The 14696-nt window shown below is 58.9% G+C and overlaps 1 protein-coding gene across 1 annotated transcript in view; it reads left to right on the forward strand.

Annotated features, from left to right (window-relative positions):
* The first annotated feature begins 1668 nt into the window (after positions 1–1668).
* The window catches only part of LOC149271909 (tonsoku-like protein), a 15580-nt gene continuing 2552 nt past the window's right edge, over positions 1669–14696 (forward strand). Inside the window, exons 1-24 of the mRNA XM_089507008.1 lie at positions 1669–1690; positions 1988–2083; positions 2154–2296; positions 2572–2755; positions 3047–3176; positions 3295–3466; positions 3576–3690; positions 3776–3921; positions 4085–4237; positions 4938–5063; positions 5179–5353; positions 5749–5810; positions 5896–5985; positions 6093–6165; positions 6251–6414; positions 7415–7553; positions 7638–8731; positions 8854–8948; positions 9082–9238; positions 9346–9424; positions 11794–12095; positions 12180–12351; positions 12585–12754; positions 12832–12905. Of these exons, the coding sequence (XP_089363134.1) occupies positions 1669–1690; positions 1988–2083; positions 2154–2296; positions 2572–2755; positions 3047–3176; positions 3295–3466; positions 3576–3690; positions 3776–3921; positions 4085–4237; positions 4938–5063; positions 5179–5353; positions 5749–5810; positions 5896–5985; positions 6093–6165; positions 6251–6414; positions 7415–7553; positions 7638–8731; positions 8854–8948; positions 9082–9238; positions 9346–9424; positions 11794–12095; positions 12180–12351; positions 12585–12754; positions 12832–12905 (4133 nt within the window). The remainder of the gene's footprint in view (positions 1691–1987; positions 2084–2153; positions 2297–2571; positions 2756–3046; positions 3177–3294; positions 3467–3575; positions 3691–3775; positions 3922–4084; positions 4238–4937; positions 5064–5178; positions 5354–5748; positions 5811–5895; positions 5986–6092; positions 6166–6250; positions 6415–7414; positions 7554–7637; positions 8732–8853; positions 8949–9081; positions 9239–9345; positions 9425–11793; positions 12096–12179; positions 12352–12584; positions 12755–12831; positions 12906–14696) is intronic.

Raw genomic sequence — 14696 nt, forward strand, 5'->3', positions numbered from 1 at the left:
GAAATACTTTGGGGTGTCTAGTTTTAAAAAACATACGGTTTGATGGAGTAAGTTGAGTTAACCGGCGTCAAAGATGTTCCAGAGAGGAGATGGAGGCAGAATGACCGGATTTGGATAAAAAGGTTTAGAAATCATAAAACGCCACTTGTACTTATTGCCCAATAACTTACAAAAAAACATAAAAACTTTGGGTATTTCTCAACTCAGGACAAATAGCAGAATCTACTGAGCAGGTTTTTTTTACTTCCTTTTGTAGGCGAGTAAAAGATTTTTCATAAAAAGTGGCTTTTTTTCAAATTTTCACCATGTATTATTTTTTTTTTTATAGTAAATAAGACGATATCATCAAAATAATAGTATCATAAGAAAATTACAGCCGAACCCGAGCAGCGCAGAAACGTGAAAACAGCCACAAGGGTACAAAAAGAAAAAATCTGCCCGGTCCTGAAGGGGTTAAGGCAGAGGAAAGGGGGATTTACAGTAAGGGCAGTGAGGACGTGGAATCCTCTGCCTGCGGAGGTCGTTTTATCAGACTCCGTACGCACGAATTCCGGCAAAAACACAAAATTCAGGGATATCGCTATAAATTACTGGGAAACGGCTTCCTGATCCTAGCGGGGATCCGAGGGCCGCCCCGGGGCCAAGAAGGAAGTTTTTCTCCAGTTTGTGCAAAATTGGAAAAGGCCACAACTGGGTTTTATTTTGCCTTCTTTTGGATCAACAGCAAGAAATAAACGGATACGGGAAAGGCGGAACGTGACGGACACAGGTCTCTTTTCAGCCTATGTAACCGTCCACCGCTGAGGAGGGCCGGTTGGGGCCGTTCATGCGTGTGTTTTGGGCCGGCGTGTGCCGCGGGAGGCCCCCAAATACATCCCTGAACCTATGGCGTCCTGCAAGACACCCGCCAGGAGCAGTGTCTGAAGAATAATACCCCAACAATGTACTTATTCCACCCCACGTCCTTTGCACCAAGGGACAAAAAAACACGCTGCCAAATATCCCATGGGTTCAATTGCAATGGGTGGGGGTATTTATTCCCCCTAAAACTGCCCCCAAACCAGAAAAGATTAAAAATAAAAAAAAGCCTTTGTCGGCGGGATCCTGATAGATTGCAAGCTCTCAGGACCAGGGCCTCCTCCCCTCCTCTTTATTGTCAGTAATATGAATGGCCGCCGGAATCAGCTGACCCATACATAACGTTATCAGAGATAGGAAGGGGTTAAACACAGTAAGTTGACGCAAAACTGACAGCAGGCCCCTCCTCTGGGCGGGGTGAGTGAACACGGCTCACCCAGGATGACATTTGGTCACGTGACGTCTGTTTCCCGCGTGTCCGCTCCGATGCCTTATTTGTGGAGGAAGGGCGTGGTAGACTAGAGATGCGTCCCCAGAAACAGTCGCTAGGGGCATAGGAGCTCAGGGATTGGCCGTTCCGATGCTGACATCAAGAGCAAGACGCATGCGCGGTTGGGCAGGCCAATGGGAGATAGATCATGGTGGTGGCGGCGAAACTGTGTTGGGGAGGAAGTTGTGATTGATAGGTCATCAGTCCAATCACAAGTCTAGGATGGAAGCTGGGTCCAATCGTGCGGTTTGTGGGCGGGATCTTTTACAAGCGAGCGCGGGAGGCCCGGTGATCGAGGGACGATTTTGTTGATCCCGAGTATGAGTGATCGGGAAATCCGACGTGAGTTCCGGGAATGGGGGCAGGGATCTATGATGAGTACCGAGTAGGGTGCGGGATCCGGGATGAATAACCCAGCTCTCTGCCCTTCCCACTCCGGTCCCGGGTGTTGCGTCAAACACCTTCCACCCATCCATCCTGGTCCCGGGTGTAGCGTCAAACACCCTCCCCTATCCCGATCCCCCCCTTTCCTCTCCTCTCCTTGCGGGTAGCGGAAGCCTCACCCCATTCCCGTATATACCGTCAGCCCCCCCCCCCCCCCCGGCAGGCTGAGGACGGTGTTGTTTGCTGTCGTTACAGAGCTGGAGAAGGCGAAATGCCGCGCGCAGAAAACCGGGAACCTGAAGGACGAGGCGACCGTCTGCAACCAGCTGGGGGAGCTGCTGGCGCGGAGCGGTGAGTCCCGATCTCTGTACCCCCGTGCCCCCCTTGCTCTCCCGTGACCCCCTTTCTCTCCTCCGTCCAGCGCGCTTCAGGGAGGCCATTGAGGAGCACAGGCAGGAGCTGCGGATCTGTGACGGTTTGGGGGATGTGATTGGCTGCGCCGTGGCGAACCGCAGGATCGGGGAGTGCTACGCCGAGCTGGGGAACTACGAGACCGCCCTCAAGGTACGTGGCATGGGGCCGACGGGGGCCGATGTGGAATGTTTCCTCCGACTCGGCCCGGACTTCCTGCGGATGGTAACCCTTTACCGGCGTCTCGGTGCACCGAGCGATGCCCCCCCCTTTAATGCCGGATTGCCCTCCGGAAACGGATAACGTCCTATCAGACATTCCGGCAGCGAGGCGGATCCTGAACGGGTCAGAGGGTCTCCGCTGGCCATCGCGGCCGTTGCGTGGTCTCATTAGACAGCCTTTGAGAACGCGGCGTCCTCTCGTTGCAGCACCAGCGGCGGCACTTGGATCTGGCTCGGTCCGTCTCGTGCGACATCGAGGAGCAGAGGGCCTTGGCCACCATTGGCCGCACCTATCTGTACATGTGTGAAGCCGGACGGGCCGCGGAAGCCCAGGGGCCGGCCGAAGAGGCCTTCTTACAGAGCTTGGCCATTGTGGACGAGAGACTGGAGGGTGAGGATCTTAGGGGGTCATCCTTGACTCTCATTCTGGGGCTGGGGAGGCTGTCCGGGGTGTCTCGTTCCGGGGCCAGCGGGGCGGGGAGGCTGTCCGGGGTGTCTCATTCTGGGGCCGGCGGGGCGGGGAGGCTGTCCGGGGTGTCTCATTCTGGGGCCGGCGGGGCGGGGAGGCTGTCCGGGGTGTCTCATTCTGGGGCCGGTGTTGACGGGTCCACTGATTCTGGGAGGCAGAGAGCGTGGGGTGCCCGTCTCGCATTCAGTGTCTCCTCTTCCTTATGTCTTTCAGGGAAGGCGTCTGCGAGAGAACTGAGTGAAATGAGAGCGCGTCTGTTCCTCAACCTGGGTTTTCTCTACGACAGCATGCGCGAGACCGCCAAGTGCAGTGCCTACATCCGCAGGAGCGTTTACATCGCAGAGTAATTGGTTTTGTTGCATGTTTAATGTTCTGTGGTTCCGCGGGCCCGCCCCTGACTACCTCTGCTCCGCCCCCGACTACCTCTGCCCCGCCCCCGCTGACGTGTGTTCGCATTTCAGGCAGACTCAGTTGCACGAGGATCTGTATCGGGCGAACTCCACGCTGGGCAGCATTCACCTGCGCAACGGCGAGCACTCCAAGGCGATTCGCTGCTGGGAGGCGGCCCGAGAGTGCGCCCGCCGAATGCGAGACAAGCACATGGAAAGTGACTGCTACAGCAGCATTGGGCAGGTACGTGGCGGGAGGGTGGTGTGACGTGATGTGGCGGGAGGGTGGTGTGACGTGACGTGACGGGATGTCTCTCTGCCGCCTCTCTGTCTCACGGCTGGTTCTCTGCCAGGTGCTGCTGTCTCTGGGCGATCTCTCCGCCGGGAAACGCGCTCTGAAGAAAGCCTTCCTCTTGGGCCCTCAGCACCCGTCAGACCGAGACGGCATCCGCCAGAGCCTGAAGCACGGTGAGTGCGCCGGCCGCGGATGGAAGCCCCCGGTACGGCCGCGCTGCTTCCTCTCTCCCCGATTTCATCCTCTTTCTCTCTCCAGCAATTAAAGGGTGTCGCTTGGAAGAGGCCCTGTCTGATCTGGGGGACGAGGACCAGCAGGGGGCGCTCTCGCTCTACGAGCAGCTCGGGGATCTCTACTGCAAGGTCGGCTGCTACCAGAAAGCTGTGGATCACTACGGTCTGCAGGTGAGATCAAAACTGGGGGTCAATGAAAGGGTTAAAAACAAGCCCTTTTCATTGGCCAATAGAATGGAAGCCCCCTTGCCCTGCTCACGCCTCCGGGGGGGTATTTACCCCCACCAGGTTCCGCCCCCGCCTGCTCCCCCTAAGCGCTGTGTTTGTGCCGCAGCTCCGCTGTGCAGAGGCTCTGTGCCGGCCGGACCGGGAGCTCGCAGTCATCCACGTCTCGCTGGCTGCGACCTTCAGCGACCTCAAGGACTACAAACGGGCGGTGGAGCATTACCGGGCCGAGCTGGAGCTGAGGAGAGGGAACCCCCGCGAGGTGAGACAACCCCCCCCCCCCCCCGGGAGGAGGAACCCCCGCGAGGTGAGACAACCCCCCCCCCAGGGAGGAGGAACCCCCGCGAGGTGAGACAACCCCCCCCCCCCCCAGGGAGGAGGAACCCCCGCGAGGTGAGACAACCCCCCCCCCCCAGGGAGGAGGAACCCCAGCGAGGTGAGACAACCCCCCCCCCCCCCCAGGGAGGAGGAACCCCCGCGAGGTGAGACAACCCCCCCCCCCCCAGGGAGGAGGAACCCCCGCGAGGTGAGACAACCCCCCCCAGGGAGGAGGAACCCCCGCGAGGTGAGACAACCCCCCCAGGGAGGAGGAACCCCCGCGAGGTGAGACACCCCCCCCTTCCCGGGAGGAGGAACCCCCGCGAGGTGAGACACCCCCCCTTCCCGGGAGGAGGAACCCCCGCGAGGTGAGACACCCCCCCTTCCCGGGAGGAGGAACCCCCGCGAGGTGAGACACCCCCCCTTCCCGGGAGGAGGAACCCCCGTGAGGTGAGACAATCCCCCCCCCCGGAGGGGAGACAATCCCCCCCCCCCCCGAGGGAGGGGAACCCCCCGCGGGGTGAGACAACCCCCCCCCCCCCGAGCAGCACAGAGGGCCTGTAGTAGGAATCGTCTGTCGTGGTCGGGCCAATAAGAAGGACTGGTGGAAAGTGTTATTCCGCCCCGCTCTGTTTCTGTTGCAGGAGTGTAAGACGTGGCTGAACATGGCGCTGGCTCACGAGGAGGATGGCCAGGGGTATCCCGAGCTTCACAGCTGCCTGTCCAGTGCCCTGCGCTGCGCCCAGGAGGCCGGGGAGGGCCGGCTGCAGGTGAGTCTGACTTACCCCTCCGGACCGAGATGTCACCGAGCGGGGAAGGTATACCCGGTGTTGGTGGTCGGTGCCCAGAACGTGGCCTCAGGTTTTTGCGACGGTTCCTCCCCAGCGAGACGTCCTCCGGCAGCTGATGGCCGTGCAGCAGAAGTTCGGGCTCCAGGAGGCCGCGGATACGGAGGCGAGACTGCGCGAGACGTGCGGGGGCTCCGAGCGAGACAGCAGCGACGAGGAAGAGGAGAACAGCGAGCCCCTGCAAGAGAGCGACCTGGAACTGTCCCAGAGCGGTGAGTCCGCTTCCTCCTGCCCTGTCTATCCCATGCATGCTTAATCCCCTCACTGTATTACCCTCTACCACTTCTGCTGGGAGGCTGTTCCACTTATCTATCCATATGTCTATCCCATGCATGTTTAATCCCCTTACTGTATTACCCTCTACCACTTCTGCTGGGAGGCTGTTCCACTTATCTACCACCCTCTCAGTAATGTAAGACTTTCTTAAATTGCTTCTTAATGATTCCGCTGTAGTGATCGGACCCCCGGCGGCGGCTCATTAGGGGCCCGCATGGTCCCCGCTTTACTACTGCTGATATAAAAGCTGTTCACGTTTAACTCTCTGCTGCCCCTGCTCCCGCCAGCCGTGTGGTTGTTGGGTAAATAACATAAATGTCGCCCCCCACAGACGACGACGAGGATCTGGAGGGATATAACAAGTCAGTCCCCGGGAAGCGGAGGCAGAACCGGGTGAGGAGGGGGCGGGGCTCTGGGTAGATTCCATGGATTTGATTGGTTCCTGAGCGCGTTGACAGTTTCCCCCTCCCTCCAACAGTGGAATCGGCGGAATGAGAAAGGAGAGACGGTGCTTCACCGCGCATGCATCGATGGCAACGTGAGGCTCGCCCGCTGTCTGCTGGAGAAGGTGGGTGAAGCCGCCGGGCTCCCGCTCCCTGCATAGACTACCCCCCAGCTTCAGATGGGTGTAGGGTCAGTGGGGTCGCTTTTAATGTCTGTCTGCGGCCCCTACAGGGTCATCCTCTGAATCCGCGAGATTACTGCGGCTGGACGCCCCTCCACGAAGCCTGCAACCACGGGCACCTGGGTGAGCCGCTTATTGCCCCCTTTTCCTCTGTCTACCCCCCCCCCCGCCCGCTGCTCCTCTATTACCCTCCCTGTGTTGGTTACAGAGATCGTGGAGCTTCTGCTGGACCGAGGGGCCGACATTAACGATGCAGGGGGGCCGCTGTGTGAAGGGATCACCCCTCTCCACGATGCCCTCTCCAGTGGCAACTTCCATGTGGCGCAGCTGCTGCTCCGCAGGGGGGCATCCGTCACCCAGCGCAACGCAAAGGTCAGAGAACAGATTATAACACGGGCTAAACACGCACGCACGCGGGCTAAACACGCACGCACGCGGGCTAAACACGCACGCACGCGGGCTAAACACGCACGCACGCGGGCTAAACACGCACGCACGCGGGCTAAACACGCACGCACGCGGGCTAAACACGCACGCACGCGGGCTAAACACGCACGCACGCGGGCTAAACACGCACGCACGCGGGCTAAACACGCACGCACGCGTTTTTCGCCTCGCTCTCTCTCCCCTCCCCTCGCACGTCTCTTTTTCGCCTCGCTCTCTCTCCCCTCCCCTCGCGCTTCTCTTTTTCGCCTCGCTCTCTCTCCCCTCCCCTCGCGCTTCTCTTTTTCGCCTCGCTCTCTCTCCCCTCCCCTCGCGCTTCTCTTTTTCGCCTCGCTCTCTCTCCCCTCCCCTCGCGCGTCTCTTTTTCGCCTCGCTCTCTCTCCCCTCCCCTCGCGCGTCTTTTTCGCCTCGCTCTCTCTCCCCTCCCCTCGCGCGTCTCTTTTTCGCCTCGCTCTCTCTCCCCTCCCCTCGCGCGTCTCTTTTTCGCCTCGCTCTCTCTCCCCTCCCCTCGCGCGTCTCTTTTTCGCCTCGCTCTCTCTCCCCTCCCCTCGCGCGTCTCTTTTTCGCCTCGCTCTCTCTCCCCTCCCCTCGCGCGTCTCTTTTTCGCCTCGCTCTCTCTCCCCTCCCCTCGCGCGTCTCTTTTTCGCCTCGCTCTCTCTCCCCTCCCCTCGCGCGTCTCTTTTTCGCCTCGCTCTCTCTCCCCTCCCCTCGCGCGTCTCTTTTTCGCCTCGCTCTCTCTCCCCTCCCCTCGCGCGTCTCTTTTTCGCCTCGCTCTCTCTCCCCTCCCCTCGCGCGTCTCTCTCCCCTCCCCTCGCGCGTCTCTCTCCCCTCCCCTCGCGCGTCTCTCTCCCCTCCCCTCGCGCGTCTCTTTTTCGCCTCGCTTCCCTCCACTTTATTCTCTCGTTATCATTTGTGGTGTTGTGCGCAGGGTGATCCGCCTCTGGGCAGCCTCCAGGAGTGGGTGCAGCTGTATGGGAAGCACCTGGATCAGGACACCCGCGGTCTCTGCAAGGAGACGGAGAATCTGCTCCGAGAGGCTCTGTCGGGGAGACGGGAGACGCTGCGTGGTGAGTGTGAGCTCCCGGGCCCTTCAGGGTGAAATGTCTGTCATCGCACTTCGTACCCCGCAGTCTGCGCCCCGTACCCCGCAGTCTGCGCCCCGTACCCCGCAGTCTGCGCCCCGTACCCCGCAGTCTGCGCCCCGTACCCCGCAGTCTGCGCCCCGTACCCCGCAGTCTGCGCCCCGTACCCCGCAGTCTGCGCCCCGTACCCCGCAGTCTGCGCCCCGTACCCCGCAGTCTGCGCCCCGTACCCCGCGAGCTTGCAGTCTGCGCCCCGGGTGCTTATGGTGATCTCGTGCTTCTTCTCAGATTCTCCGGCATTGCTGTGGTCTCAGGATCTCCCAGACAGCGATCTCTTCGACGCCGAGGCCTCTCAGTCACCCTCAGTCCAGTCCTGTCCTCGGGAGCCGAAGCGCTCTACGGGGTGGGTTGAGGGGACAGACAGACGGAAGTCGTTCTGTTCTCCTTTGAGACCGCGGGATCCTCTGCCGGTATCTCCGCCCCTGAGGAGCAGCACCCAGGTCAGCCCAGCAGAGCTCCCGGAGCAGCTCCTCACACCTCTGAGACCCGTCAGGAAAAGGCAGCGCCTCGCAGGACGACGCTCTTCCGATTCCGCTCTGACCATGGAAGGAATCGATGAAAACGAGGCGGCCGCGGAGTCCTCCCTACCGGCCCAACAAACCCGGCTCTCCGACGGTGGTGTCGAGGCTTACCAACGCGCCATCAAAGGCTTGGGTAGTGCCAAGTCCCGCATGCTCAGCCGGTCCCCGGAGCAGCCTGCCGGTTTCACCCCTGACCCCCCCGCTCCCAGGCTCGCTCTGGTGCCGTCAGACGAATATCTGGATGATGATTGGTTAGAAGATGACCTTAAAGAGATCTCTCGCTCCAGGAAAAGGGGGCGCGTGTCCCCCACGAGCATAGGAAGCGAAGGGGAAGAGGGACGTCTTGAAGAAGTGGATGGGAGAGCGGAGGAGGTCCCGCCACGGGGAAGGGAGAAGCGGACCCCGTCTTTATCCAGAAAGCGGTCGCGCCAGACCAAGCTGACGCAGATCGTGGACAGGGCTGTGGTTGGGCGCACTAAAGGGTCGGGGCAGAATAACCCGTCCATACCGCGTGTACCGGACGTGTCCGCCGACAGAGGACCCAACATCTCCATGGATACCTGGGTTCCTGCTGCGTCCCAGGTACGGCAGAGCATGGACTCGGCATCCGTAACATAAATCCTGCCGGCCTCTGCGTTCCTGCGCTCTTCTCGCTGGAAAATGAACGTTTACTGAATAATATCATAAAACCGCTGTTTCTGCAGATCCCGGCCGCTGCGATGAGTCCCGCTCCTCCCCCGCCCATCAGAGTGCGCGTCAGAGTCCAGGACAACGTGTTCCTCATCCCGATCCCCCGCAGGTAATGGCTGACTCTTCGCTACATGCTTTTAAATGGGTTCTTCTGTTGAGGTCCATAAGCAGCTTCCTCGTGGCGCCCGAGTCGGCTCCTCGTAGGCGGGTTTTGGTCACGTTGTTCCATCCTGTTCCTGCAGCGACGGAGAGACTCGAGAGGTCTCGTGGTTGGCAGAGCAGGCCTCCCAGCGTTATTACCAGAGCTGTGGTCTCCTTCCGCGGCTAACCCTGAAGAAGGAAGGGGCTATGCTGGCCCCTCAGGACCTCGTCCTGCACGTTCTTCAAAGCAACGAAGAGGTCGGTACAGAACCTTGTGGCTTGTGATGTCCCCAGATGGAGAGGTGGCTGCTCTCCACTTGAGGGCCACACAGGCCCTTCATTTGCCCTTTTTTCCTCCCCACCAGGTACTTGCTGAAGTGAATTCGTGGGACCTGCCGCCTGTCACGGATCGGTACAGGAAGGCCTGTCAGAGCCTCGCTGTGGGTGAGTGTCCTAAGAACTTGAGAGTCCAAGCTACTGAAGTGCAGCACCTGGACGGAGAGCTTCGCACTCTCTCTGCCCGTCTCTCTGAGTGTGACTCCGGCGGCAGGCTGCGCACTCTCCCTCCCCGTCTCTCTGAGTGTGACTCCGGCGGCAGCGCACTCTCCCTCCCCGTCTCTCTGAGTGACTCCGGTGGCAGGCAGCGCACTCTCCCTCCCCGTCTCTCTGAGTGTGACTCCGGCGGCAGACAGCGCACTCTCCCTCCCCCGTCTCTCTGAGTGTGACTCCGGTGGCAGGCATCGCACTCTCCCTCCCCGTCTCTCTGAGTGTGACTCCGGTGGCAGGCAGCGCACTCTCCCTCCCCGTCTCTCTGAGTGTGACTCCGGTGGCAGGCAGTGCACTCCCCCTTCCCCCGTCTCTCTGAGTGTGACTCCGGCAGCAGGCAGCGCACTCCCCCCCCGTCTCTCTGAGTGTGACTCCGGTGGCAGGCAGCGCACTCTCCCTCCCCCGTCTCTCTGAGTGTGACTCCGGCGGCAGGCAGTGCACTCCCCCTTCCCCCGTCTCTCTGAGTGTGACTCTGGTGGCAGGCAGCGCACTCTACCTCCCCGTCTCTCTGAGTGTGACTCCGGTGGCAGGCAGTGCACTCTACCTCCCCGTCTCTCTGAGTGTGACTCCGGTGGCAGGCAGTGCACTCCCCCTTCCCCCGTCTCTCTGAGTGTGACTCCGGCAGCAGGCAGCGCACTCCCCCCCCGTCTCTCTGAGTGTGACTCCGGTGGCAGGCAGCGCACTCTCCCTCCCCCGTCTCTCTGAGTGTGACTCCGGCGGCAGGCAGTGCACTCCCCCTTCCCCCGTCTCTCTGAGTGTGACTCTGGTGGCAGGCAGCGCACTCTACCTCCCCGTCTCTCTGAGTGTGACTCCGGTGGCAGGCAGTGCACTCTACCTCCCCGTCTCTCTGAGTGTGACTCCGGTGGCAGGCAGCGCACTCTACCTCCCCGTCTCTCTGAGTGTGACTCCGGTGGCAGGCAGCGCACTCTCCCTCCCCCGTCTCTCTGAGTGTGACTCCGGCGGCAGGCATCGCACTCTCCCTCCCCGTCTCTCTGAGTGTGACTCCGGTGGCAGGCATCGCACTCTCCCTCCCCGTCTCTCTGAGTGTGACTCCGGTGGCAGGCAGCGCACTCTCCCTCCCCCGTCTCTCTGAGTGTGACTCCGGTGGCAGGCAGCGCACTCTCCCTCCCCCGTCTCTCTGAGTGTGACTCCGGTGGCAGGCATCGCACTCTCCCTCCCCGTCTCTCTGAGTGTGACTCCGGTGGCAGGCAGCGCACTCTCCCTCCCCGTCTCTCTGAGTGTGACTCCGGCGGCAGGCAGTGCACTCCCCCTTCCCCCGTCTCTCTGAGTGTGACTCCGGGGGCAGGCAGCGCACTCTACCTCCCCGTCTCTCTGAGTGTGACTCCGGGGGCAGGCAGTGCACTCTCCCTCCCCCGTCTCTCTGAGTGTGACTCCGGCGGCAGGCAGTGCACTCCCCCTTCCCCCGTCTCTCTGAGTGTGACTCCGGTGGCAGGCAGTGCACTCCCCCTTCCCCCGTCTCTCTGAGTGTGACTCCGGTGGCAGGCAGCGCACTCTCCCTCCCCCGTCTCTCTGAGTGTGACTCCGGCGGCAGGCAGTGCACTCCCCCTTCCCCCGTCTCTCTGAGTGTGACTCCGGTGGCAGGCAGTGCACTCCCCCTTCCCCCGTCTCTCTGAGTGTGACTCCGGTGGCAGGCAGCGCACTCTCCCTCCCCCGTCTCTCTGAGTGTGACTCCGGCGGCAGGCAGTGCACTCCCCCTTCCCCCGTCTCTCTGAGTGTGACTCCGGTGGCAGGCAGCGCACTCTACCTCCCCGTCTCTCTGAGTGTGACTCCGGGGGCAGGCAGTGCACTCTCCCTCCCCCGTCTCTCTGAGTGTGACTCCGGCGGCAGGCAGTGCACTCCCCCTTCCCCCGTCTCTCTGAGTGTGACTCCGGCGGCAGGCAGTGCACTCCCCCTTCCCCCGTCTCTCTGAGTGTGACTCCGGTGGCAGGCAGTGCACTCCCCCTTCCCCCGTCTCTCTGAGTGTGACTCCGGTGGCAGGCAGCGCACTCTCCCTCCCCCGTCTCTCTGAGTGTGACTCCGGCGGCAGGCAGTGCACTCCCCCTTCCCCCGTCTCTCTGAGTGTGACTCCGGTGGCAGGCAGCGCACTCTACCTCCCCGTCTCTCTGAGTGTGACTCTGGTGGCAGGCAGTGCACTCCCCCTTCCCCCGTCTGTCTGAGTGTGACTCCGGTGGCAGGCAGCGCACTCTACCTCCCCGTCTCTCTGAGTGTGACCGATTGCTGTGTTCTGTCTGCTCTTTCCCTGCCAGCGGAGAACCGTTTGGTGATGAAGGCCCTAGAGCAGCAAGCGACGAGCCCGAGTCTGAGCGTCTGCCGCCTCTCGTTGCGGTCGCGGGATTTCTGCCCGCTGCTCCGCGCTCTCAAGCTGCAGTCGTCGCTCCGCCAGCTGAGTCTGAGTGGGAATGCCCTGAGTGACTGTGACGTGGAGGAATTGCTGGCAGTGTTAAGCACTGTGCCCAACCTCACCCACCTCAACTTATCGTGCAATAGACTGACTCACGAGGGCGTCAGGAGACTGACCCCGGCACCCAGCGGCCCCGGGGCACTAAAGGTAACGCCGGGGCCCCTACCAGGGAGTTCCTGCCCTCTCAGGGACCCAGAGCCAAGTATATCATCCCTTCTTCTTCTCCCGCAGAACCTGGAAGAGCTGGACCTCAGCATGAATCCATTGGGCGACGGCCTTTCCCAGCCCCTGGCCAGCCTGATCCGCGCCTGCCCTGTACTCGGCACTTTACACCTGCAGGGCTGCCAGCTGTCTGCCAAGTTCCTGCAGCAATACCGCCTCCAGCTGGCCGACGCGTTCCGAGGTCTGTCACCCGCCTAGTGCTTCTTCAGATCCTTGATGTTTGCCCCACTGAGCCGTCTCCCGCCCCAAACCAATGCCCCCAGTGCACCTACTGGATGGGTGTTCACGCCATGCATCTACTCCTCTTCCTGCGAGCTGTCTGTCCGTCCTCAGGATACAGCCTTATTATACGGGTGTACTCGGTTGGGGTATTTTATTCTATCTGCCCCAGGATAATGGCTTTTCTGTCCTTAGGAGCTGCCCACTTGAGGACTCTGTCCCTCTCGTACAATCCGCTGGGCTCCACCGGGGTGGAACTCGTCCTGAGGACCCTGCCCCATGACGCCTTCTCGAGGCTGGAGATGAAGTCGGTGGGCGGTAGAGAGGGGCTCATGACGGAGCCGTTAGTTCGGTACCTGTCACAGGTGAGTGCGATTAACAGCCCCCGCCTGATGCCCCGTGGCATGGGCTTCATAGAGTTTGACTTTACCTGTGTCCTCAGGAAGGCTGTGTCCTGTCTCACCTGAGTCTCTCGACCAATCATCTGACTGATGACTCCGTGCGTGACCTGGCCAGGTAAGGAGCGCCGGCCAAAACCACGTCACAGGGGTTACCGTATATACTGTTATATACCCCACCCCCACGCTGTATATACTGTTATGTACCCCACGCTGTATATACTGTTATGTACCCCACCCCCACGCTGTATATACTGTTATTGTTAGAAAAATGCTTATGTTATCGTAAATATTATTGCTGACAAAGACAGTAGAAAATGTCTAGTCTATGATGTATCACGAGTTGCGCCAACATATCTACTAAGAGGCGTAACCTGCTTAAAAAGTAACCAATCAGAATGATGCATGCTATTAGAAGCAGATAAGAAGTATAAGAAGTTATATAAACCATGTAATCCAAATATGTAATTACACAACGCTTCGACTTTTGTGTGTTGTGTGCCTTGTCTCGATTATGCGCATAATCTATTAAAGGAAATAACTTTTTCTGAGGAGAATTCGACCATTAATTCAACCAACAGTTATATACCCCACCCCCACACTGTATATACTGTTATATACCCCACGCTGTATATACTGTTATATACCCCACCCCCACGCTGTATATACTGTTATGTACCCCACCCCCACACTGTATATACTGTTATATACCCCACGCTGTATATACTGTTATATACCCCACCCCCACGCTGTATATACTGTTATGTACCCCACCCCCACGCTGTATATACTGTTATATACCCCACCCCCACGCTGTATGTACTGTTATATACCCCACGCTGTATATACTGTTATATACCCCACCCCCACGCTGTATATACTGTTATATACCCCACCCCCACGCTGTATATACTGTTATATACCCCACCCCCACACTGTATGTACTGTTATGTACCCCACCCCCACACTGTATATACTGTTATATACCCCACCCCCACGCTGTATGTACTGTTATATACCCCACGCTGTATATACTGTTATATACCCCACCCCCACGCTGTATATACTGTTATATACCCCACCCCCATGCTGTATATACAGTTATATACCCCACCCCCACACTGTATATACTGTTATATACCCCACGCTGTATATACTGTTATATACCCCACCCCCACGCTGTATATACTGTTATGTACCCCACCCCCACGCTGTATATACTGTTATATACCCCACCCCCACGCTGTATGTACTGTTATATACCCCACGCTGTATATACTGTTATATACCCCACCCCCACGCTGTATATACTGTTATATACCCCACCCCCAAGCTGTATATACTGTTACGTACCCGACCCCCCCCCACGCTGTATATACTGTTATGTACCCCACCCCCACGCTGTATATACTGTTATATACCCCACGCTGTATATACTGTTATATACCCCACCCCCACGCTGTATATACTATTATGTACCCCACCCGCACGCTGTATATACTGTTATATACCCGCACGCTGTATATACTGTTATATACCCCACCCCCATCCTGTATATACTGTTATTGTTAGAAAAATGCTTATGTTATCGTAAATATTATTGCTGACAAAGACAGTAGAAAATGTCTAGTCTATGATGTATCACGAGTTGCGCCAACATATCTACTAAGAGGCGTAACCTGCTTAAAAAGTAACCAATCAGAATGATGCATGCTATTAGAAGCAGATAAGAAGTATAAGAAGTTATATAAACCATGTAATCCAAATATGTAATTACACAACGCTTCGACTTTTGTGTGTTGCGTGCCTTGTCTCGATTATGCGCATAATCTATTAAAGGAAATAACTTTTTCTGAGGAGAATTCGACCATTAATTCAACCAACAGTTATATACCCCACCCCCACACTG

Source organism: Sceloporus occidentalis, unplaced genomic scaffold (genome assembly GCF_023333645.1).
Source record: "Sceloporus occidentalis isolate IW3139 unplaced genomic scaffold, rSceOcc1.0.p SCAF_450, whole genome shotgun sequence".
Taxonomy (NCBI): domain Eukaryota; kingdom Metazoa; phylum Chordata; class Lepidosauria; order Squamata; family Phrynosomatidae; genus Sceloporus; species Sceloporus occidentalis.